Here is a 25776-nt window from a genome sequence, read left to right as displayed (position 1 = left end):
AGGTAAGGCTATAGTAAGGTATGAAAAATTTTTATTTTTTGAAAAAAAAAAATTGAGATAAGGCTATCACAAGACCTGCAAAACTAGTGTAAATATGGTGCACACACTTAAACTGGGGCAAAAATGCAGTAAGATATGAAAAATGAGAAAAAAGTGTCAAACACCAAAAAGCAGAGGTAAGACTATAGTAAGGTATAAAAAATTTATTTTTTTTAAAAAAAAATTCTGAGATAAGGCTATCACAAGACCTGCAATACGAGTGTAAATATGGTGCACACACTTAAACTGGGGCAAAAATGCAGTAAGACATGAAAATTTAAAAAAAAGTGTCAAACACCCAAAATCAGAAGTAAGGCTATAGTAAGGTAAAAAACTTTATTTTTTGAAAAAAAAAAAATTGAGATAAGGCTATCACAAGACCTGCAATACTGGTGTAAATATGGTGCACATACTTAAACTGGGGTGAAAATGCAGTAAGACATGAAAAATGAGAAAAAAGTGTCAAACACCAAAAATCAGAGGTAAGACTATAGTAAGATATAAAAAATTTATTTTTTTTGAAAAAAAATTCTGAGATAAGGCTATCACAAGACCTGCAATACTAGTGTAAATATGGTGCAAACACTTAAACTGGGGCAAAAATGCAGTAAGGCATGAAAAATTAGAAAGAAAAGTGTCAAACACCCAAAATCAGAGGTAAGGCTATAATAAGGTATAAAAACTTTATTTTTTGGAAAACAAAAATTTTGAGATAAGGCTATCACCCGACCTGCAATACTAGTGTAAATATGGTGCACACACTTAAACTGGGGCAAAAATGCAGTAAGATATGAAAAATGAGAAAAAAGTGTCAAACACCCCAAATCAGAAGTAAGGCTATAGTAAGGTATAAAAAATTTATTTTTTTTTAAAAAAATTCTGAGATAAGGCTATCACAAGACCTGCAGTACTAGTGTAAATATGGTGCACACACTTAAACTGGGGCAAAAATGCAGTAAGACATGAAAAATTTAAAAAAAAAGTGTCAAACACCCAAAATCAGAGGTAAGGCTATAGTAAGGTATGAAAAAATTTTATTTTTTGAAAAAAAAAAATTGAGATAAGGCTATCACAAGACCTGCAAAACTAGTGTAAATATGGTGCACACACTTAAACTGGGGCAAAAATGCAGTAAGATAAGAAAAAATAGAAAAAAGTGTCAAACACCCAAATTCAGAGGTAAGGCTATAGTAAGGTATAAAAAAAAATTTTTTTTTTGAACAAAAATTCTGAGATAAGCTTATCACAAGACCTGCAATACTAGTGTAAATATCGTGCACACACTTAAACTGGGGCAAAAATGCAGTAACATGAAAAATTAGAAAAAAAAGTGTCAAACACCCAAAATCAGAAGTAAGGCTATAGTAAGGTAAAAAACTTTATTTTTTGTAAAAAAAAATTTCTGAGATAAGGCTTTCACAAGACCTGCAATACTGGTGTAAATATGGTGCACACACTTAAACCGGGGTGAAAATGCAGTAAGGCATGAAAAATGAGAAAAAAGTGTCAAACACCCAAAATCAGAAGTAAGGCTATAGTAAGGTATAAAAAATTTTTTTTTTTTGAAAAAAAATTCTGAGATAAGCTTATCACAAGACCTGCAATACGAGTGTAAATATGGTGCACATACTTAAACTGGGGTGAAAATGCAGTAAGACATGAAAAATGAGAAAAAAGTTTCAAACACCCAAAATCAGAGGTAAGGCTATAGTAAGGTATCAAATTTTTTTTTTTTTTTTAAAAAAATTCTGAGATAAGGCTATCACAAGACCTGCAGTACTAGTGTAAATATGGTGCACACACTTAAACTGGGGCAAAAATCCAGTAAGATATGAAAAATGAGAAAAAAGTGTCAAACACCCCAAATCAGAGGTAAGGCTATAGTAAGGTATAAAAAATTTATTTTTTTTGAAAAAAAATACTGAGATAAGGCTATCACAAGACCTGCAATACTAGTGTAAATATGGTGCACACACTTAAACGGGGGCAAAAATGCAGTAAGACATGAAAAATTAGGAAAAAAAGTGTCAAACACCCAAAATCAGAAGTAAGGCTATAGTAAGGTATAAAAATTTTTTTTTTTTTTTTGAAAAAAAATTCTGAGATAAGGCTATCACAAGACCTGCAATACTAGTGTAAATATGGTGCACACATTTAAACTGGAGCAAAAATGCAGTAAGGCATGAAAAATGAGAAAAAAAGTGTCAAACACCCAAAATCAGAGGTAAGGCTTTAGTAAGGTATAAAAAATATATTTTTTGGAAAAAAAAATTCTGAGATAAGGCTATCACAAGACCTGCAGAACTAGTCTAAATATGGTGCACACACTTATACTGGGGTGAAAATGCAGTAAGGCATGAAAAATGAGAAAAAAGTGACAAACACTCAAAATCCAAAGTAAGGCTATAGTAAGGTAAAAAAATTGAAAATTTTTGGAAAAAAAAATTCTGAGATAAGGTTTCCACAAGGTTATCATACTTTTTGACTGTTCCTTATTCGGCGATTACGTTTCAAAACGTTTATTTTAATTTTATTTTGAAATCAACACAGGTAAGACCGGAGAAGGGGGAGGGGCGTCTGAGCAACCACGCTCACAGTCATATACTAGTCTCACTTATTGGGCCTATCACTGATGTGCGTGGCTGAAGCACGCACGCACACACACACACCAAACGACAACAAAAATATGAAAATGACTCAGAATACACAAAACTAAATATTTATTAAGTTTAAACAAAAATTGTAAATATTCATACAAAAGATACACAAAATGACAACATAAATGCACAAAACTACACCAAAAAAGTTACAGAAATACACAAAATGACTCCAGAATCACACTACAATGGCAACAAAAAAACAATAATTATACAAAAAATGCACAAAAACACAACAGAAAGATACAAAAAAATACACGACTCCAAAAAACATACATTCCAGAAAAATACACCAAACCAAAAAAAAAAAAAAAAAAATTATCATTTGCATTTTCCATAGAATTAAACCAGGGAAATTGCACACGCTAATATACCCCTTTATAACACTACAGAGTACTTATGTACGCTTCTTTGTACATCCAACCTTCAAACACATACTCATTTGGTCAAAATTGACAACTCTACTTAAGATCCCACTATGAATACATACCTCCAACAGGCACTGTACTAGTATCTTCAATTTGTATAGAGCCGTTAACACACACTCGTGTGACTTTACAGCCTGAGTGAAGTGTTCCATGTGAGCCAACAGGGCTACAACTTCCAGGTCTGGATACAGTTGATATTTATTTATTTGATTGGGACAGTGCATGCATGTAAACACGCTGGATTGTAGCCATATAAGAGATGCTTAGGCAGAGGAAATGTTTAGTGGTAGAGTCTAGTCCTGAGATGATCACGTTTTAACCCATTAGTGTCAGAGCAGGCTATTGTCAATGGGTTGAATAATATAGTTTATATACTGTATATATATATACATAACTACTGTCTGAAAGAACCAATATTGTGTGCTATTGCAGTTAGAAATAGTATCTGATTTGTGCAGCCTGGTAATGTTAAACCGACACTTTACAATTAACAAAATAGCAGGGAATAAAATTATTTGAACCATATAACACCAAATGTTATTAAATTTGATGAGTTTTGGAGTTTTTTATTTCTCTCTCTTGAAAAACCAGATTCATACAATTATATAAATGCATTACAAGGATAACCCACCATTGGGCAGTAACTAGTTCAGTAAGGGCCTTTCCAGCAATTTAAGATGATCTATTGAGTAAAGATGCACCTCTGGTTTTAGTTTTCCTATTTTGAAATTACAGTAAGAAAAACATTTGACTAACATGAATAGGAAGTGTTACTGGGTTGATGCAGATTTATTTTTGAAAACCTGTTTTTGGTACAGTAGTCAAGTGTAATTTTGTTGCATTTTACACATCTATTCAATTTTTCCAAGTAAACTAAATATGTTTAAATTGTATAATTGGGTAACCATCATAGGAAACAGGGATGCAAGGACTGTGCAGGCCACTTTGCCCACGTATACGGTGAGAAATACTGAGTACAACTCTAGCTGAACATGGACGGGACCTGTTTTCTGGTCTACCACCATGAATTATAAAAAGTTTGTAGATCATAAAATGAGAAAAAAATAAGTGAAATGTTTTAGATGTCATCGTGCCGCAAAAAAAAGTATGTATGGAATTACCAATTTGTTGTCATGTTGGTTATGTTTTTTGGATGCTAAAAACAGTATTTGAGCATTAAGATTAGATGTATCAAATATGATACAAATTAAAACTCGTGTCATTTGATATTAATAATCCGGGTTAAGACACAAGGCAGTCTGTAAATTAACTCAAACATCTTAACATTTTCAGAACATTCAGCACATTACTGCAATAAGCCTTCACGTACTAGAGCTAATATGTTAATTGTATGGTTTCTGATTAATTAACGACACAAATGAAACAGCATTTTTAAACATTTATTTTCTCACATGACACACAAAGTGCCAGCCAAAGCATTTACTTCAGCTTCTTCTTGGGGCGGAGATTGTTTGTGTGTCCACACTTCTTCTTGCGGCAGTTGACTGCACGTGGGTGCAGACGTGCGTAGCACCTGCCAAAGAAAGATCAAACATTAGGGAGACAACATTAGTGTTTGGCCAGGAAAGACCTTGATTACTTTTACATTTTTAGTTTGTTACATTTGATATGAATCCTTTATTGCTACATTTCCCTTTTCCTGTCAAACTGGATAATTAATTTTATAAACCCTAAAGTTCAGTCAAGTCGAGTAATAAATTAACTAACATTGCCAAAATTAAAGCTTCATTTTTTTTTTGGGAATATGTCTTTAGAAATGTAAATAAAATCTGAAGAAGGGGAAACAGGAGCTATTACACTGATTGTTGCTCAGGGTTTACTTACTTGCGGCAGATCATCTTGTCGCAGTTGTATTTCTGGGCCAGCTGCCTCAGGGAAGGCTCGATAATGCCACCACGCAGGCGCAGGACCAGATGAAGAGTGGATTCTAGTGGACAGGCAGGAAAAGTCAGTTTAAAATCATGTTCATCAACACAAGCACCATCTTTAAGTAGGACATCATTTTCTACTGTTTCCTATTAAATAAATGACAAATTCTGGGTCATTTACCTTTCTGGATGTTGTAGTCGGACAATGTACGTCCATCCTCCAACTGTTTACCAGCAAAGATCAAACGCTGCTGATCAGGAGGAATTCCTGCACACATACAAATGCATTTTAAGGACCACGAACAAAACTGGCAACCTAAAAACAATAGTTTGACAAGTGGTTGTTTAACGTTTTTGGCTTAAGTATCTCTAGTAACTTTTGAATCCAAGTACCCCCTTTGTCTGACTAGAACATTTTTCTCAAAATTCTGTGAAAAAACAACTATAGAGCATAATGATGGAGTGAATCAGTGATTAACCCACATTTAAAAAAATCTAAATTTGTAAACAAGTGGAATGAAACAGTATTTAGTGCTTCCTGAATAGATTTATTTCTATAGTTTTTATCATTTCCAATCATCTGTCTCCTAATGTGGGACCAAGACTGACTCTTTTATTTTCAATTCATGTTCTAATCAAGATTATTTTTTATCATCATTTTGTGTTTTCTTTGATCTTTTTATTATTCAGTATGTTTCTCTTACCTTTATGTGTTGTTGGTATTATTTAAATTATTCTCTCTCAGTGCATGTGTTTTTTGTGTCATTTTGTATGGTTCTGCTATTTTGTAGTGATCTTGTGCATCATTCTCTTATCTAGTGTCTTCGTTGCCGTTTTGTGTCGCTGCTAGCTTTCTCTCCTAGTGTGTGTTTTCTGTCATTTTGTGTATTTCTTATGTTTATCATTCAGTAACTTTCTCTTATTTTGTGTGTTTTTGTTGTTTTGTGAGTTGCTGGTAATATTTAATGTGATTATCCTTTTTAACTAAAAATAAACATAATAAAACTGCATACTTTTAATTCTTTCATTTGTTAATTTTCCTTTTCTTAGCAATGTTTTTGTTTTATAAGTACACATATGCTCATGACTAAACGGGACTTGACAAAACTCCTTAGATTAAGTGAGCGATGGAGAGTTTATACATCTATTTCCAATAAAGGAATGGCATCTTCTTCTAAAGCTCAATTTATCTTGCAGAAATCTATTGAAATATCACGAATAAGTATTACCAACATATTTTTCACTATTTTATTTTAATATTAAATGGTTTTTAATATGTAATGACAGCAATCACCACTTAATTATTGGGGATGTTTTGAGTAGGGTGTGGTTTGCAAAACCAGTTGTACTTGTGAATGAATAACTCCAGGATACCAACTTTTTATTACCTGTGAAGATGGATTAAGAATAATATTGCCTTAAGGCAGATATAAAGACAAGTATATCAAAACTTAGATTGACATTTGAACCTCTGCCAACACAGACGTAATGATGCGATGAAACAATTTATCTCAAGTTAGTCTCACCTTCTTTGTCTTGGATCTTTGCCTTGACATTTTCAATAGTATCGCTGGGCTCAACCTCAAGGGTGATGGTTTTCCCCGTCAACGTCTTCACGAAGATCTGCATTTTTGCAGCCTACACAAAAAAAAGTCTAGTTAGCATCGAGGCTAGTCCGCTGACTGACCACACTAAAGTATCCAACATAAAACAGTAAAAACCTCAAGCAAATAGCATCGTGACTAATCATCATATATCCCTGGTTGTTGAAAATAAGTTTCAGGCATACACAGACTAAGCGGAGAAACCAATAGCTTTTCGCTAACTAGCATTAGCTTAGTGGTCCGGGGCCTCGCCACATGCGAACCTTAACTATGACTTCAACGACAAATATTGAGCTTTTGAACCCCAAATTAAAACCACTAACCCATGATAAGGAAACATTAACTACAAATAAAGATGTTCACGTCGGTTAATTACATTTGCCGGATGAACAAAGGGCTAAAACCCCTAACTTATGTTGGATAAATGGAGCACCCACCCGCCTCAAGCTGAGCCTCAACGAAAAGAGAGCGGAAACCGATGGAAACGCTACTTCCGGTATCTGTGCGAGCGTCATGATTACCGTTTTTTATTGTATTTCATATTATTTAATTATTTTTTTTTTAAATCCTTCCTTTAAATAAATAAATAAATAAAAAAGAAAATGGACAAATGTATCCTTTCAACATAGAAGTTCTACGGATTTTATAATAATATCTCTCACTAGTTTTTGACATAATTAACTGTTTATTTCCAAAAACGTTATTCACAGTAATACTTTACAAATAATTAAACCACGTATTGATAAACACATATTACATATTTTTTGTCAAACATCAGTAACGAATACATGTTCAATAGAATATTTTGAAACACTGCAATGCAATAAACATTAGGCTACTCTATAAATATCTATAAATATAAGAAAAACGACTGAAAGGTAAATAAAATATATGTATTTCATATATATATATATATATATGGGTCAATGACGTGACACTTACTTTTTCTGTGCAACTGCAGTTCTTTTATTTTCAAGAAGTTTATTTGCACAAAAATATGTAGTAAATTTCCTATATTTATTAAAAACATTTACTCGTTTGTAATTTATTTTTATATTTAAAGTGTCAAAAATATCATGTGGTGTAACTGCCCAGACACGGTTGTTGTTTCAAAAACAACTTTAAAAGGAATAAATCTATTCAAACTTATTTTTGCCCTATTTTGTATGATTTGCAGTGTTTTGTAGGCCTGTATAAATATTTAAGGTATCTGTTTTTATTTCCTTCTTAATATTCATGCAAACTTTGTCTGATGATGGATGCCGATTTCATGAAACATTATGCAGTAAAATTCTGTCAAAAAAAAAAATACAAACAAAGATGGTGACCAGCAGGTGTCCTCAATGATCAATGTTTGTGACCAAAGTGAGTTTCTTGTAATATTGTAAACTTGAATCAATAATTCAGTGATCTTTCTGAATAAAGTTAGTAAATACTGCTTGTTTTATAATATTGTAAATTAATTTACATATTCAGTGATAATCCTGTGTGAATGAGTTGATATTGTAAAGTACTTTGGAACTACTTTGACATAAAAGCACTATTTAAATCTGATTATTTTTAACATTTACTATTTAGTCAGAATTGCTATAGTTTTGCCTACAATTTTTGGGCGTACGGTGGTGTAGTGGTTAGCACTCCTGCCTCACAGCAAGAAGGTCCTGGGTTTAAGGTGTAGAGTAGACACTTGGGTCCTTAAGGTGTGGAGTTTGCATGTTCTCCCCCTGTACTCCATCTTCCTCCCACAATCCAAAAACATGACTGTTAGGATGATTGGAGTCTCTAAATTGCCCATAGGAGTGAATGTGAGTACAAGGGGTTGTCTGTGTTTTGCCCTGCGATGGTTGCTTCATAATGGTCTATAAAAATAAACTGGTCCGAAGCACGTTTTGTTCCAGAAATCTTCTTTCTTCCATTTTGGCACCAGAAAGGAAGTCAATAATGCTTATTTTTTGGTCACAATTAGTAAAATTCGTCTTTACTGTCATGTAGAACATGAAAATAAATATTCATAATTAATGACACATTGTGACAAATATATGACAAGTGGCTCTAAATGAGAACATTTCCACAAAGAAATTACAGTATGTTTTCAACAAACAGAATGCTCATTGCATTGACACTGAAATGATTTTAATTAGTAACTAAGATTGGCCATGTCTTATACCCAGGGAAAGACACACAAAATGAACCTTTGAACTCCTGTTTCAAATGAATGATCACAATAAAGCTTTTATGTGTACACCTCCTTTCACCTCATTCCACAAAACACATGAAAAATGTAAATGAATCCCTCACAGGCAAGTCTCGCACTTATCATGCAAAAATGCATTAGCTGTCAATGTTTTCATATTTTTATGCGCCTCATAAAGGACAGTCACGCCTCCGTCTTGCTTACACTGTAAGCCATTGAAGTAGCTTACTGTCTCTTTCACTGAATGATTATCAGTTAGCTTTTCAAGCATGGCTGAAAACAAAACTCTACAAAAACAGACTGTGTTATTGTAGCAATAGCACAGCCTTGACCCAGTGATGCAGGCTCAGGTGATGAAAAAAAAAAGTGCTGGCATGCAGGCACGCAGATGTAAATAAACTAAATCTAGAGTTCATCAACCTGGGGGTGAGACGGCAGAAGTCCATGGCTGAGCAGCATGTGAGCAGTCACTCAGTTCATACTCAATACAACATCAATATGTTAATTTAGTAGGAGAGAAATGCAATAGCCATAACACTTCAATCAATCAATCAATCAATCTTTTATTTGTATAGCGCCAAATCATAACCAATGGTATCTCAAGACACTTTACAGTAGAGCAGTCTTAAGAACGGACTCTTCATTTTATGGATACACACATATGCATATATACGTATATGCACATACATATGTATCCCACACCCAACATGAATTCATCATGGCGGCAAGGAAAACCTTCTGTTAAGCAGCAGGAACCTTGTGTGGATCCCATTCCTATGATGAACAGCCATCCACGTTATGCTGTGTTGGGTGTGTGCAGAGGAAAGGGTGGAGACAGAGTTGTTGAGACTCTGTAACTCCACACTAAGGATCCCACGGGCCTGCAAGACAAAAGGAGCAAACACACAAGGGAAGAAGCAGACAGAGGGAGTGTTTGAGAGAGGAATGGGACCCTCTCCGGTCCCTCTCTAACCTAAATGACCTCTCTCTTAACACCCTCTCCAACCTCTCTCCAACCGAGCATGCCAGACCCCCCCACCGGCAGTCTATGCCTATTGCATCTTAACTATGAGCTATGAGCTGGAGCTTTACCAAAGAGGAATGTTTTGAGCCTAACCTTAAAGGTAGAGAGGGTGTCTGCCCCCCGGACCGTGGTTGGTAGATGGTTCCAGAGAAGTGGGGCCCTTATAACTGAAAGCTCTTCCTCCTATACTACTTCTAGAGACAAATGGAACAACGAGTAGTCCAGCATTTTGAGAGCGTAGTGTTCTGGGGGGATTGTATGGCACTACAAGCTCCTTGAGATAGACTGGTGCCTGTCCATTTAGGGCTTTATAAGTGAGAAGAATCTTGAATTCTATTCTATATAACACTTAATAGTGATGACTGTCCATGAAGGAATTATACCTTTATTGACCTTGTTAGTGATTGAAAGCAATATCTAATTTTTAAGGGAGATCTACATACAAACAACACATATAGAGTTAGTAATAAGCAAAATGATTAAAAGGAAAATGTTAATGTGAAACAAGGCAACTAAACCATAAAAAGCGGACTATTGACAAACAACTCACAAATTATTCATAAATCCAAAGGCTCTCAAATTTAGTGAATTTGTAAATTTGAGAATAGTCTCATTGATGTGCAAAGCATACAATAAAACAGTGGTTCTTTTCTTTTTCTTTCTAGAATTAGTTTTAGATCATGTTTGTCACAACGTGTTACAAACACAGAGTGGATTAGTGACAAGTTGTGCCAACTCAAATATTTTTTATATTGCATTTTATTTGAACTAGATTTATATAATTAATAATGTAAAAAAGAAAAATGAGAGAAAGTGAAAGTATAGAATACAATTCTTTAAGATTGTGTGTTGTGTTTTAATTCGAAAAAAGAACAACAATTAAATATGTTTTTAATCAATATTTTTTTCATTTTATACATATATATATATTTATTAATTACTAGACATTTCAGTTGACCTCATTTAAATTCCCGACGACCCCACATGAGGTCACAACCCCATGGTTGAAAAACACTGCAATACCTCTGGACCTTATCCAGAGGTTGTTTCAGGTCAGAGAATGTGAGTATCAGCATTTTTTATGATTCATTTGCATTTAATTATTATTATTGTAAAAGTTTAATTAAAAAAGGGAAGGTGAAATAAGTGAAGACCTTAAGGCAAGCCCTGTTTTGTTATTTCCATTTGTTGATTGTTTTGGTGTTAATGCAGTAAGAGCATTAACTTAGTGTTTGTGTGTGAGTCTACATGTTTAAAGGGACCAAACTAATATAAAATAAACTAAATGCGAAACGTCATAAACTTCACCACAAGCCTCCGAATCTTACACCATTAAATTAATAAACAATAATCTTAAGACAAAGAAACTAGAAACAGGACATTTGCTGTATTCTTCACGTGCATTCTCAGCAAATGAAATAAAAACAACAATACATACGTATCATGTATTAAAGTAAAGTCTATTCAAGTCAAGCATAAAAATCATTAGGTTGAAGCGCTCCAGGCTGTTTTTTCCTTCACCTTCACCACCAACCTTCGCTCTGAGTAAAGGGGGCGGGACTTGTTCGCTTGTGCTGTTTCTCATTGGTGGAAAAAGTGATGTCACTGCCTTTCTGGGTGTTTAAACGACGCACTGTTTATAAGCAGCGCTTCTCCATTGGTCATTGGGTCACTCGGTCTCAGCTTGTTCGTGGAGAACACTTTGTTGTTTCTATGCTGTCGGTAAGTAGGAGAACTTTTAACATGAAACATGATGTTTTGGGGTTTTTTTGTGATTCAATTGTATCCACGCTTAATCACGCTTTTGAATGTTCATAAAAAAAATTTAAAAAATGTGCTAACTGTAATAAAGAAAAATACATGAATTATACGACTTTATTATGCCAATAACAATACATTAAGAATCCAAGCAGAAACAAGGAATTCAGTTGTTACTACGTATTGGACAATTTAAAAAGTGATTTGATGTATAAATACAGGAGCAGCAAGTGAGAAAATAAACACAAAGTCATTACATTTGATTAAACCTTGCTTATAGGGCTGTTTTAGTATAATCTGAGATCTGGAAGTAATAGTGAAATGTGTTTAAATTATGTTTACATTCTTCCTTGAGCACAAGAATCACATTAAACCTTTTACTTTGACCTCAATATCTTTCACTACTAAAGTATATAATTTTAGAGGTGGGACATATGTTGAATTTACAATGTGATTCGATAAACGATAATTAGCTCATGATACGATTTTTTTTTAGTAAGTAAAAACATTTAAAAGACAAAAAAAAAAAAAAAAGGGGGTGGGAACAATATTTGATTAACCTGTCCAGACATAGCCTACTTACATTGTTACTCTCGGTATGACCTTTTCAAAATAAAAAAACAAAACAAAATAAAAGCAAACCATAACATTGTGGTGTGTAGTTGATGGTGAGTTATTTTTTTTCCCCTTGCGATACCACTCATACCCTCAATAACACATCTTGTGACAATTTAATATTGCACTTTCATTGCAGAATATCTTTACAGTGATGGGAACAATAGAAATGTAAAGCAATATTATGTTTTTCTGCCTTTCTAAAAAACTAGAATCAAATAAATCAATGGTTACTCCTATTTCTGATGATAAACACAGTTCAGGCACAGGTCAAGAACACAATAACTAGTTTTATACTCTTTAATCAGTGGCCATATCGATTATGCATAATGTGAAGAGGTGTTATTTAATCCTATACTTTAAATTCTGTATATTTCATTTATTTTTTTTATTATTTACAAGTGCAGAAATGCTGCTGGGGGCAGTAAAATCTTTTACCCTGGAGCTATACGGTGCTCATGATGCAGCGTTCACCAGAGGAGAGGTGGTGGCTGGTCAGGTGGTTCTGGAGCTCCGGAGGGACATCAGAGTTTACTCCATGAAGGTGCAGGGACGAGGAGTGGCTGAGGCACACTGGCTGGAGAACCGGACCATGAACTCAGTTCACAACGACTACACCTCCAAGAAAACTTACTTCAAGAGGAGACAGCATCTTATCCGAGGTCAGTGGCAAAAACAAAATCCATTCGAGTTGTGTTGTTATTTTAAAATAATAAAATAATTATTTCATTGTGTTTTTTTTGTTAACTATTGCTACACATACATTCACATTTTTCATTAAAAGAATACGTTTTAAAGTGCATGTTCATGGCTATGGGGGCCGATTGTAAAGTTGCAAATGCCAAAATAAACAGCAACTTTTTGCAACATTTAGCAACAAACCACGTTTAAAAAATTTCTGTGAATTTTTTAATGTTACGTTTGACCAGATTTTCATCAATATTTGTGAAATGTGTGATATTTCTTTTCTCGTAAAAATATAATGTCAATGTTAAATAATAAATCTAAATCTAAATGTTAAATCCAAATGATAAATCTAAATCTTAAATGTAAATCTTAAATTTAAATCTAAATCTAAATGTTAAATCTAAACATTCAATCTAAATGTTAAATGTTAAATCTAAACGTTGCGGGTGAAACTAAATATTTAGCGAATATGCTAATTCACCAGAAGTACCAAATTAAAGCTCACATTTAACATTTAAATTTAACATTTTAATTTAATTGTACCATATAATATAATAATAATGCATTGGATTTTATGTAGCGCTTTATCATAAACACTCATAGCCCTTTACATTAATGTGGCATTATTTTTTCACTCCACACACAGTGGGGTAAGCTACTAATGTAGCCACAGCTACCTTGGGGCAGACTGACAGAGGCGAGGCTGCCATGATGAGCCATCGGTCCCTCCGACCACCACCAACACTCACTCACTCACACACCACATTCATACTAGGCAATATGGATAAAGTGCCTTGCCCAAGGACACAACGACAATGACTTGGCTAGAACGTGATACGAACCCCCAACCCTTCAATTATTGGTTATTGGACCCACTCTACCACTGAGTCACGGTCGCCCCCGTTTAGAGTTAATATTTAGATTTAACATTGACATTATATTTTTACAAGAAAAAAACATCACAAATGTCACAAACATTGCTGTAAATCTGGTCAAAAGTAACATGAAAATGCTTTTTTAACTGTTTGTTGCTAAATTTTGCAAAAAGTTGCTGTTTACAACTTTACAATTGGCGCCCTATACATGGCTCTCACCTAAAGATGAAATACCTCTGTAGGTAACTAATCTAGCCAACCTAGCTAAAAGGTATGTATCATCTATTTTGATTTTATTGATTATGCAAAAGTTATGCATAGTTTTGAGCTTTCATTAGGTTAATGCACTGTGCAACTGGTAAGTGAAAATTTGCTCCATCTCTACTGTATAATTCATGTAAAACTGCATATCTTCTTATTTGTCAGCCAGTTTGTTGCTGGTGTAATTAGTGCAGGATACAAAATGAAGCCATTGGGGAATGAAAAAGAGCTGATTCATCTGCCAGACGACAAAAGTGAAGTGTTTCACAACACAAATGTATTCTTGAAAGGTTGGAATTCTTTTGGGTGGGACATTAAAACTAAAGGCAGAAATTTAGGTCACAATGGCTGAGTAAATGAACAATTAGCTGTTCATAGTTCATTAACTTCATTAAACTTTCTGTTTGGACAAAAAAAATGCTGAGTTTACAGCGGGTCAATAAAAAAAAAAAAAGCGTTTTATGCTTGTTCAAGGGACATAAAGTAGGTGTTAAAATGTACAACACATCACGAGTGCAAATGTTGTGATATCACCAAGACCAAAAATGACAAAATACTTTTCTCACATTGGTATTAGTTACCAAACATCCATTATTCTCACCTAAATAATAGCTGACAGTGCATGTGGTTGTTTTTGTTTTACCAGTCATAAAAACATTATATAATTTATATTTGTCCCTGGCATCACTGCGATTACAAATATTACAAACAAACAACATTTTCATCTAACAAATCAAACCAAAATGTTTACTTGTTGCCCAAAAACAATCCCACCTAACAGCTGCCATGATCAGAGATAAGCAGTGTTTTTCTCTTTACCCGTGTGCTATTGTTTTGTTGTTGTTTTTAATCAAATGTCTAAGCAGTCTTGTTATAAGGAGTTATCTTATTCTGGTAAAGCAATAATTTCTATATAAATCTTATAGTATTAGATTAATAGTATAAGGAACGGACAAAGTGGGTCTGAAATTGGATAGGCGGATAGTATTAAGAACGATACATATTTTATTATTATTATTATTATTATTTTTTTTTTTTTTTTTGTAAAAAAGGGATCTTTTATGGTCCAACAACTTTCCTCTCCATGTCAGGGAAGTATTTTCTTCGCTGTAGACATTTACGTTTCCTGACTAGAGGCCATTCTGACGTCAGTAACGCAGTGGCTTGTCCTTAAAATGTCTTTTACACTCACTCTCTGTGTCTGAGTACCACTGTTATCTCTAAAACTCCTCGGGAAATGGCCACGTTAATGCTATGTTTTAAAATGCTATTTTACCGCCATTTAACCTTTGGTCACTGACCAGTGAGTTCTTTGAATTTATTTCCTCTTGACTTTGTCAATGTGCATTAAAAAATAACAAAGAAGTAAAAGTTGTATAATAAAAGCAGGCTTGTTGGTGGTTATGTTTACATGGAACAAAATCTGCAAGGAAGGAAGGGAGGGGTAAGGGGGGGTGCTTAAAAATAAAAAGCAATCTATGTTCCTATAGCAACATATGGAAACAAACATACCTGCAGTGCTATGCAACACCATGAAAGCTTGCGCTGCTCATTTAATACGTATTTCATTATTTGATTAAATTAAAGGAATAAAGATAATTCAGAGCTGAATCAAGCTAAGCTATTTTATGTGTGTGTGTGTATATATATATATATATTTCCCCCTCACTGGTTTAATTTTAAAAAACGTTTGATTATTTCTATTTTAGGTAGTTTATTATTTATTCTTTATTGCTTAGCAGCAACCTTTTGGCATATTACAGCAGTCCAGCCTGTCCTTTTTTTGGAGCCACATCTAAAACATGTATAAGGTAACACTTCATGGTTTAGATAAACAAAGAATGTCTTTGATTTTAATCTCTGCGTATGTTTTTAATACATTCTTTAAATATGATGTAAAGCAGAAATGATGTGTGTGACTATTTCAGACTCCCTCTCGCAATTAATCGGTAAATCATTTTTTCGTGGATTTATTTCAGTTTGTATCACATGGCTGATATGCAGAACCCCCAGGGTGCAAAACTTAACTTGCATCCAAATTAAAAACAGTTTTAGATTGAGTAATATTATTGTGGTGGTTTTGTGCAAATGAATTCTACAGCATGTATTAGATAAAGAAAAATTCCTGGTCATGTTAATACAGAATTAAAGCGGAGTTTGTATATTTCAGAAAGAGCAGCAGATACAACTTGAAATGTAGAGTATGTACCAGTTTAGCATCCTACAGTACTTGCTCAGCAAAAATGTGAATTTGTATTTGAATTTTAATTCGGCAGTCTTCAGAAAAACCCTAAAAAACAACACTCAGTTAGTTGTCTAACTAATCAGCCTAAAGGGAATATCTTACACACACCTACCCCATCACAAAAAAACAAAACAAGGCTCTCTAGATAATGTCACAAAAGAATTATAATTATGAAATTAACGTTACCATTTTTACAATACACATTCAATATATATTTTACACAAAGTTTTATATATGCAGTTTACACATGCACATCAAACATATACGCACAACACACTAATATACATATACATACATACACATGCATGTACATGACATGTACATAATATTAATATTTTACTTTTTAATATTTACTACACAAATTCCATCAATTAAATTTAAAATACAAAATATAGTGTGGCAATAATTCAATTCATAATATATTCTATCCCAATATATACCTTTTATTATGTTTATTGAGTAGGTATTAATATATTTTATACCATTATATGCATGCTATATATTATTGCTGTCTTTCATAAACTTACTCACGATATATGAGTTTAAAAGCTTTGGTTTATATTGATGCTTTGTTTTATTTCATCTTTTAGGCAGTTCCATATTTAATGAATATTTAGCAGAAGAAAGGGTGACAAACAAGGGTAGGTGTTTACTTTGGGCTTTAATCAGTGAATGTCCGTCTGCACAGAAAGAGGAATTATCAGCCTTGAGCTCCTGTAAACTCTACTTTATCAACATGAACACAGTGAGTCTCTGATGAGGCCTAAAGCTACTCAGGGTCACCAGCAGGTGGCAGGCTAGGATTTATGTTGCATCATATTAGAAACTTTTAGAAAACACCAAAAAAAAAAAACAATAAAGTGGTTCACAAACAGTGGTGACATAATGTTATCTACAATATATATCTTAATGCACATCATGTATTTGTTGGCAAAATTGTATGTACACATACTATTAAAGCTTGTTCTGTTTGTATTAAATTGCTTGAAATAAATAAATAAATAAAGAGACAATTTTTATAGGTAAATAAATGATACTGATGTGGACTAGTGTGTCATGGTGATTTGAATTTTATTTTGGCAGTCTTCACGAAAACAACACAGAACAAACAACACTCAATTGTGTAATTCTTCAGCCGAAAGGGTGTAGGTTGAAGCTAAGCTTATACATACCTACCCCGTCACTACAAAACACAACAAGGCTCTCAACATAATATCACACACACACACAAATAAATATTTTCACTTATAATACTATTTTTACAATATTAGTTTTATATATACAGTATAAACATTCAAATCAAACATGTATACATACGTACACACATACACATGAATGCATATGACATGTACATAATATCAATATTATATTTCATATTTACACCACAAATTTCATCAATTCAATTTAGAGTGGCAATATACAAATGAATAAAACATTGTTTATTACATATTAATATATTTTACATCAATATATACATATATATTATTGCTGTCCTAGGTAAAATCGTTGCTCTTCTTTCTTATACTTACTAACGATGATTTAAAAAGCTTTTTTTAATCGGTTTATATTGGTGTTTTGTTTTATTTCTTCCTTTAGGCAGTTCCATGATTTAACCCCTGCTATTGTTATGCTCATCCTTTTCAGTGTTGTTCTAGCATATTGTATCTTGAAATGTAGTTTTCCTCTTAAATATTCCCCTTCTTTCTCGAAATAATTTTCCTGCAACCCTTTTGGAAGTGAATCTTTACTTGTTCTATAAATAATCATTTGGACAGTTTTGAGTTGGATGAGATCTGGGAGTTTTAACTCTGGTGTTGGGGTGTTATTATTTCTCTAAGGTTTCAAGCTCTCGCTGCTGTAATTTGTGTTGCATTGCGCCAGGTGGCCAACAGGTGGCGGTAGAGAGCAAAGCTCAGCTCGTCTTGAAGGAACAAAGAAGTAAACAAGTTTGTTTTTCAGAGAACAGGCATGATTTCTCCTTCCAAGCTTTGACTGAAAAAAGGAAATCCCCGCTTTAAAAACTAAATTGTAATGGGTCAGTTTACTGTAATGATAAAAAAAAAAGAACTTTTACTCAAGGAAGGTTTTAACGTTTCTGAACAATATTGGCAGTGTATTTAACTTTTGAGGAAAAAAAATATAAATATGTTTCTTTTTTCTTCTTTTGTACATTGTTTGAGTTTGTCATCTGTGTGACAGCTGAACAGTATGTTCCAAGTGACATGAAAACACTGAGGTAAACAGCTTTGGCCCAGAATGAAACTATTTTCCCCTGAGCTGAGCTGTGCTGTGTTCATGGAGGATCTTTGAGGCATGCTCAGTAAGCCTGTTTTTCTCTAAGAACCTGTAACTATCAATCATCTTGTGTTTCCCCTTTTGCTCCCCTCTCCACACCCGTCTGCAGCATGTCTATGGTGCTGCATTTATGTTCTGCACAAAAAAATATGGACGTTGTTGCAGAGCCCACTGATCAGAAACACAAACAAAGTGATAGCTGGAGCTAAAGGCAGCTAAAATTTTTTTTGGATTTGCAAGGTACAACGTGACTGGCAGATGTGGGTGTCACGCTTTACTTGTTTTTGGAATGTACTTGTAGCTTTTGGCAAATTCTAGGAATCATTGCTTGAGCTTGGTAAAATAATTAGTCCAGACATGTTTTTTGTTCATCTGCTTGTGTCATCAACATTTAAATAAAACACATGGATCAGTCAACGTCATTTCATAGGCAGACGGTAGATTTAGTAAACAAGTGTTCCAACACTGAGTACAATGAACTTTATTTATTTTTTTACATTTGTCATTGTGTTTGAAGTTGATATGACCTGGTTAACGCATGCCTGTAATAAAGGCCTCAGTTTTCAGGTCAATGTAAATCATGTATTACATTTATGAAGTTCTTCACCTTTGGCCTAGAACTAAGTGAGCCTATTTAATGAGAGGTCAAACATTTGCTCGGATAATATGTCTGTTGTTCTCATTTTATACAGGTCATGTAATTGTATAACTATAGTTATTCATTCAGGAGTCTAGTAATCTTAAAGAAAGATATCTCTTCTTCCTCAAGCCTATTCTTTCCATCCCTGCTCGATGTAGACATGTTTAGTCTCTGTTTTTGTGTTCTTAGTGGCACATTTTGCACTTTAATTAAATATGAAGAATTTGTTTTAATTATGTTAGAACTTACTGTTGATTTTATATTTTATGTTCACTTGAGATGAAAAGGTTATATCCAGAACAAGTATGTCCAGAGTTAGTCAAATAAAGGCATTGTTATTTTTCCAACTATATTTTTTTGGTCTTTTTTTCCATAAAATAACACCCCATTTATTCATATATTTATTGTGATCCCAGTATCGTTTATCGTATCATCTCCTAAACTTTTTATATCATCCCATCCTAATTACAAAAGAAATGTGTTGCTCATTTAGGGTGAAACTTTTTTAAATTTTTTTTTAAAGAAATCCTCATGCCCATTTTATTTGTTTCACTTTGTGTAACTAATAAACACTCTTTGTGTAACTAATAAACACTCTGTCGTTTCATTTGTTCATACTTGATTGCGTCGTTTAGTTGCTGCTTCGATGAAACAAAGAGGTGCGTGCAGTTTCCTCTTGTTTACCGCTTGAGTCATGAAATCTCCGTGCAGGGGGAGGAGTCCCTGAAGGCAGCAGAGCCCAGCCTTCAGGCCTCTCCTGAGGCCTTACATAATAAACCCATGGGCTCCGCCCACATCCTAGCCTCCAAATAGGGCCGCACTCCCTTCACTCCTCGATAGTTTCACATTAACCAGAGGAAGGAGTGAACAAGCAGTGCTCCCTTAAAAGAAAAACCCAACCCATTACTTCTTAACATTCAACCACTCCAGCAGAATCACTCACTTTTAGCGCATAGTAGAACTTTCACAAGCGGCAAAGATGATTTTCGACAAGTTGAAAAAGTTTGACATCGTCTTCGACTCCCCGGAGGTGGACAGTCCGCCTGTGTTCAGCAGCGGGGACGTGGTGTCCGGACGGGTGATTCTGGAGCTGTCCGGGGACGCTAGGGTGGATTCTCTCAAGCTTCATGCAGAGGGTTTTGCTAAAGTTCACTGGACTGAGTCCCGGTCCGCCGGCTCCAGCACCGCGTACACCCAGAACTATAGCGATGAAGTGGAATACCTGAACCGCAGAGAGGTGCTGCTGCAGGCAGGTCAGTGTGTGTGTGTGTAAGCTGCAGGATGCACAACAACACATCCATCCTCCCAGTGACACGATCCCAGTCCTGTGTCAGTCTATGCACACTGGGATTCCAGATTTATCACAATTAAGGTGCCTTAGGTTGTTTTGACAGTTTTTCTGTTACATACAAACATTGTTACTGCAGTCACAGCATTGAACACATAGCACGTTTTTGAACTTGTGTTATTTATTTGCTCTGACCAATTTTTTTTTTGTGTATTTTTTTTTTAATCTTTTGTCTCTTTTTAATCTTTCAATCCTCTATTTGTGGAACCAAAGGTGTTATACCTTTGCCTTGCTGCAAATAAATAAAGTAACCTGCACCTGAACATTAAACATCAATTAATTAATACACGTATTAAATGGATATACATATTTGGGGTATTTTATTTTTTCACTTTAATACATCTTTGATAATGAAATATATTAGGACACTGACACTTTTTTTTTTTTTTTGTCAAAGAAAATAAACTCATTCTCCAACATATTTTTTTTGTCTAGTATGTGCTCGCATAACAAGAACATATCTAGACTTTTCCCTCATTTGAATCCAATTCTGGGTTGTTTTTGTTCTCTGCATCTCAGAGGAGCCTCAGGTTTTTGACCATTCATTGGCTACTGCACTTGTTTTGATCGAGACAGGAAACTGTCTATCAGGGCTTTCTCGTTGGGTTTTTCAGTTATTTACTCAATGTTTCTTCTGACTTTGGTCACTGGTGTAAACTGTTCATAGTGCATATTGGTTCATTTCTTGAAAGTTACTAAACATGTTATCTCATTTAGAGAGTTTAACACTTTATCAGTGCTGTGATTTTAGACTAAATAAGAGCACGCTCTTCTGACAAAGGGAGACTGAATAAAAGCCATGGCTGTTAAACGAAAACATGTGTTGCTCGACAGATTTGGCAGCATAGTGAGAAAAACAGAGTGGCTGATACAGGCCATGTAATACAGCTGGAGGAAAAACATGTTCTCAGTCAGCACAATAGAGCAGGAACCGCCCCTCGGAGTAAGCACTGAAACTGTGATTGCACAGAAACACTAAGAGATTTATACTTCTTTCATACAGGACTTCTGCTTTGTCTTTAAAAGCTGAAACTTGTGTATATATATATATATAAAGGTTGTTTTTTTTTTTGTTGAATTTATTTGCTTTGGTTTCCTTATGTTTTATGGCCCTGGTCATTGCGAGGAACTTGAACTGACACCAACGTAAATAAAAAATCAAATGAAGCTCATCCTATCTTGGTTGTTTTTGTTTGTCTTCTTCAGATAATGGTGAAGTGACGGTCGTTCCTGCAGGCAGACATGAATACCCCTTCAGTTTCCAGTTGCCAGAAGAGACGCTGGTCACCTCCTTTGAGGGAAAATATGGCAGCATCCGATACTGGGTCAAAGTCAAGCTGCACAGGCCGTGGGCCACAGTGAGGAAAATAAAGAAAGAGTTTACAGTCATCGAGCCCATCGACATCAACACGCCTACCCTGCTGGTGAGCAGCTCAAACTCCATTCTCATTATGTCATATGCTTCCCTACTTTCTAAGAAGTCTAAGTTGTTACTTATGTTGTTGTTTACCTGTAGGCAACTCAGGCTGGCACAAAAGATAAGATGGCTCGCGCATGGTACCGCAATTTTGGCCAAGTGTCCGTGACGGCAAAGATTGATCGCAAAGGCTACACACCAGGTAAGTCCGCCACACGCCCACTGCATTTGTATTTTGTTCAATATTTGCTCCTCTGCAGTTCTTCTTACGATGCTTTCTCTCCACAGGCGAGGTGATACCTGTGTTCGCAGAGTTCGACAATTCCACCTCTCGATCAATCGCCCCCAAAGCATTTATCACCCAGACGCAGACGTTCATTGCCCGCGGCGCCATGAAGCAGAAGCATTCGATCGTCGCCACGCTTTGCGGCGACAACGTGAGCGCCAAATGTCGTGAGACGTGGCACGGTCGCGCCATTAAAATCCCACCAGTGGGACCGTCTATCCTGCAGTGCCGCATCATCAAAGTGGAGTACATGCTCAAGGTGAGTTTAGATTCCTAAACAATGCAGATCTTATTCACAACACAAAGTTTAATACTAATCAATAAACTGCCTGCTTTCTCTGTTTCAGGTTTGTGTTGATGTTCCTGGGACTTCTAACCTGTGTCTGGAGCTGCCGCTGGTCATAGGAACCATTCCTCTCCATCCATTTGGCAGCCGGACCTCCAGCGTCAGCAGCCAGTACAGCGTCAACCTGGAGTGGATGCGTTTGGCCATCCCTGAGCAGCCTGAGCGTAAGAGACCATTTCTTCTTACTTTAAAAGTGATGAATCTAAGATAAAGGAGATCTACATTAGTTTCAAAGAGCTTTTTTCTGTTCTGATGACTCAGCTGTTCAGTGTTTAGACTTGGGCTTCTCCTGTTTAGTTTGGCTAATAGAGTAATCCGGCCTCTTTTACTGCAGCTCCTCCAGATTACTGCTCCGTGGTGACCGAGGAGGAGGCCGAGCAGTGCAACAACACGGCGGCCCAACAGCCAGCCGATGACTTGAGTGGGATCATGGAGCGGCCCCTCTTGGCATTTGTTCAAGAGTTTCGTTTCCGACCTCCGCCGGTCTACTGCGAGGTGAGTGTCCACGTGCTGCCTGCAGCTCCTACTTTAAAAAATGTAGCAGCTTTAGAAAAAAACTTGTAAAGGAAGCAAGTGCAAATCTGCCACATCTGCATGTTTTACTCAGAGACCAAATTTTCTCGTTATTAATCTTTTATCTTGTGTATCTTATTCTCGCTACAGATTGACCCCAACCCTCAGCTCTGTAACATTAGGCCTCGCTGCATGACGTGTTGAACCCAGAGTCCTACCTGAGCATCAAGCAGCTCAATGATTTTAATGGATCAAGAGATTTATCTTCTTGTCGAGTATTTCTCTCTGATAAATGGAACCCGGTTCCCCCCGGTGTTGGGACAATGGACTGGAACGCCACAGAGAGGTCTGGAGACCCGCAGGAACTCGATGTCAGCCAAGAAGATGCCACTTGGCATTCAGTCCAGAAGAGTTACTGACTTTCTGCTCTGATGCGAGAAAATCGACTTTTCCACGAGTCCCTGTCATCCCAAGTGACTTTTGGCTGTGGCCAAAACAAGCTAATCAAACCTCCCAGCTGACGATTCCCTCACCTGAATAGATTTCTTTTCACTTTCAAAGAGTTTGGGACCTGATTTCGGGGAGTTTAGGATCACTTGTTTTATATATCAGGACTAGAGTTGGAGATGTACCTGGTATTCAAATGTAAAAGTGCTCTTGATAAGTTGACATGTTTTAGAAGAACAATGTCATCTTTGAGTGGCGTGTGGAGAAATGTGCAATTTAGATCCACAGTTATCCACTTAGTTTGCCTGAAAACGGAGTAGATTTTTACAATATGCCTTACTATAGTGTGTGTGACTCAACCGCAGTGTGCCTGTGATGATTTGTTCTGTTACCAAAGCACATACTTTATCTAGAATGGTGACAGTAAAGGAGGCCAAGTCCAAAGAGAGGTCTCTTATGCATGCAGGTAACAATATCTAAAGGGAAAATGAGTATGCCTTGATTATCTGCAGTTGAGATTACTTACATAGGGTTTCCAGGGAATTGTTTACTTCACGAGCTGGAGCAAAAACAGTAGGATGGTGTGTGGATATATTCGAAGAGCAGTGTTGATGTACTGCAAGACTCAAAGCACTGAAGAGGGAGACTGTTGTGGTAACAAAAATGATGAAACAGGGTCTTGCAGTTTGCTCACGAAGCTGCAGGAGGCCGAGAAGCTTTCCTGGCTGCTAAACCGAAGACCCAGATACCTGGGAACCAAGCTTTTCACGTGGGGCCGACGCCTTGGTGCTGTGGGCTCACGCCTTAAAACTGAAGATGCCACTGAAATGTAGGGACAAATAACATTCCAAGGAAAAAAACAATTCGAGGATTATTTTCCAAAGACTGTTGGGAGTAGTGAAGAAGTCTTCAGGGCAAGCTGATGTGCAACATCAGGAGCGTGCACTGATGAGAAAAAGTGAATGTAATGTTTTTTTTCTACAAATGCAGTTATTTGTTCACAGTCTTGCCAAAGTTTTGTATCTGAGTTTCTAATAAAAAAATAAAAATAAAGCTTGTCTCAAGTGTATTAAATTGACCTTCAGCTGAAGATATTGTTAATGACTTTATGTATTATTGCATACCATTGGATTGAGAAGTTTTAAAACTATAACAAACAAGGTTGTCACTGTAAATGAGAACTGGTTCTCAATGACCAACCTGGTAAAATATAGGTTTAAAAAAATTAGCTCAGAAAAGCTGAAAAAACATGATAAACAAAACTGCTGACTAAAAATTCCCTTCAGTTGAGATATTTTGCTGTCTGCAGTCTGTAACATTAAAAACAACCCAAGGACTTGTAAAAAAACATGTGTATGAGTTCAGCTGATAGATTTTATCAACTGTCTTTTTGAACAGTTTGTACTTTGCTAATGTCAATATACAACACCGACCAGTTATTCTTGACACAAGTAAACACATTACTATGAAGTCAACTGCTACAAAAAAAGCTGTAAATATGGCTCAAAGCCAAGCTGATAAATGTCTACAGCTTTATAAGCACAGAGTAGAGAAATGAGCTCAACTGTGAGGAAGCTGCAGCCAAAGAAAGTACCAAAAAATGCGAGATTATTACTAATATACACATGTTATCTATCCATTTGAATGAGAGCGTATGAATCAAACAGATGTGCACATTGTGACTTGCAGAATTTTATGGTTCAGATTTGGACACATGCTTAACAAATCGCAAAACTTCATTCAGGATTGGAGTTAACAGATGTGAGTTACATTGTGAACATTCTTTTATTACCAGAAAATCACATGGGGGAAAAACAAACAAATCAATACGCACAAACTAATGGAAAATGATTTGTGATGAATCAGCTGTTTTAAAGCAGAAGTAAAAATGAAAGCATTCAAATCTAGTTTTACTTCATGAAAACTGTCAGTTAACAGACATGTTTTCCTCTGAAGTTCCCATGCTCGGTCCTATGTGAGGTTAACACAAGCTCCTTAATTTATTCTGATAATCCAAGTTTACATTCTGGATCTGTCAAAAGTGAGGATTAAGCATCAGAGTGTCACTGACATTGTTGTAAACACACACACACATTGAATATGTTTTTTTTGGAGCAAAACATCAAGTAATAATGGTAAATGTTTGTTTCAACTGTTGTGTTGCTAAATTGCCATCAAACAAGGAATTTACAATTGATATTTACTCTC

The 25776-nt window shown here is 35.5% G+C and overlaps 2 protein-coding genes across 4 annotated transcripts; one reads left to right on the top strand and one right to left on the bottom strand.

Moving 5' to 3' along the window:
* Positions 1 to 4508: 4508 nt before the first annotated feature.
* LOC114462660 (ubiquitin-60S ribosomal protein L40) lies at positions 4509 to 7110 on the bottom strand. The gene is made up of 5 exons (XM_028445685.1): positions 7055 to 7110; positions 6540 to 6651; positions 5195 to 5281; positions 4970 to 5072; positions 4509 to 4658 (listed from the first exon to the last, which is right to left on the bottom strand). Exons 2-5 carry the CDS (start codon positions 6640 to 6642, stop codon positions 4565 to 4567), a joined length of 387 nt encoding a protein of 128 aa, XP_028301486.1. The 5' UTR covers positions 6643 to 6651; positions 7055 to 7110; the 3' UTR covers positions 4509 to 4564.
* Positions 7111 to 11488: 4378 nt separating this feature from the next.
* arrdc2 (arrestin domain containing 2) lies at positions 11489 to 24621 on the top strand. Of its 3 annotated transcripts, none has more exons than XM_028445652.1 (8): positions 11489 to 11557; positions 12616 to 12870; positions 21766 to 21983; positions 22076 to 22178; positions 22265 to 22521; positions 22610 to 22772; positions 22943 to 23103; positions 23272 to 24621. In XM_028445652.1, exons 2-8 carry the CDS (start codon positions 12618 to 12620, stop codon positions 23323 to 23325), a joined length of 1209 nt encoding a protein of 402 aa, XP_028301453.1. In that variant the 5' UTR covers positions 11489 to 11557; positions 12616 to 12617; the 3' UTR covers positions 23326 to 24621. The 3 variants fall into 3 exon arrangements, with proteins under 3 accessions (XP_028301453.1, XP_028301452.1, XP_028301451.1); XM_028445651.1 differs by having other exon boundaries at positions 11491 to 11557; positions 12611 to 12870; XM_028445650.1 differs by lacking the exons at positions 11489 to 11557; positions 12616 to 12870 and adding an exon at positions 20033 to 20464.
* The last annotated feature ends 1155 nt before the right edge of the window (positions 24622 to 25776 follow it).

This window comes from Gouania willdenowi, chromosome 4 (genome assembly GCF_900634775.1).
Source record: "Gouania willdenowi chromosome 4, fGouWil2.1, whole genome shotgun sequence".
Taxonomy (NCBI): domain Eukaryota; kingdom Metazoa; phylum Chordata; class Actinopteri; order Blenniiformes; family Gobiesocidae; genus Gouania; species Gouania willdenowi.
The sequence above is the reverse complement of the archived record's forward strand: the minus strand, read 5'-3'. Positions and strand labels throughout refer to the sequence as shown.

Coding starts and splice junctions, on each gene's coding strand:
- arrdc2 (XM_028445650.1), top strand. CDS start 20,191: ATGATTTTCGACAAGTTGAAAAAGTTTGACATCGTCTTCGACTCCCCG. Junction 20,465..21,765: donor AGAGGTGCTGCTGCAGGCAG/GTCAGTGTGTGT, acceptor TGTCTTCTTCAG/ATAATGGTGAAGTGACGGTC. Junction 23,104..23,271: donor CTCCGCCGGTCTACTGCGAG/GTGAGTGTCCAC, acceptor TTCTCGCTACAG/ATTGACCCCAACCCTCAGCT.
- LOC114462660 (XM_028445685.1), bottom strand. CDS start 6,642: ATGCAGATCTTCGTGAAGACGTTGACGGGGAAAACCATCACCCTTGAG. Junction 5,073..5,194: donor CGACTACAACATCCAGAAAG/GTAAATGACCCA, acceptor CCTGTCCACTAG/AATCCACTCTTCATCTGGTC. Junction 4,659..4,969: donor GACAAGATGATCTGCCGCAA/GTAAGTAAACCC, acceptor TTTCTTTGGCAG/GTGCTACGCACGTCTGCACC.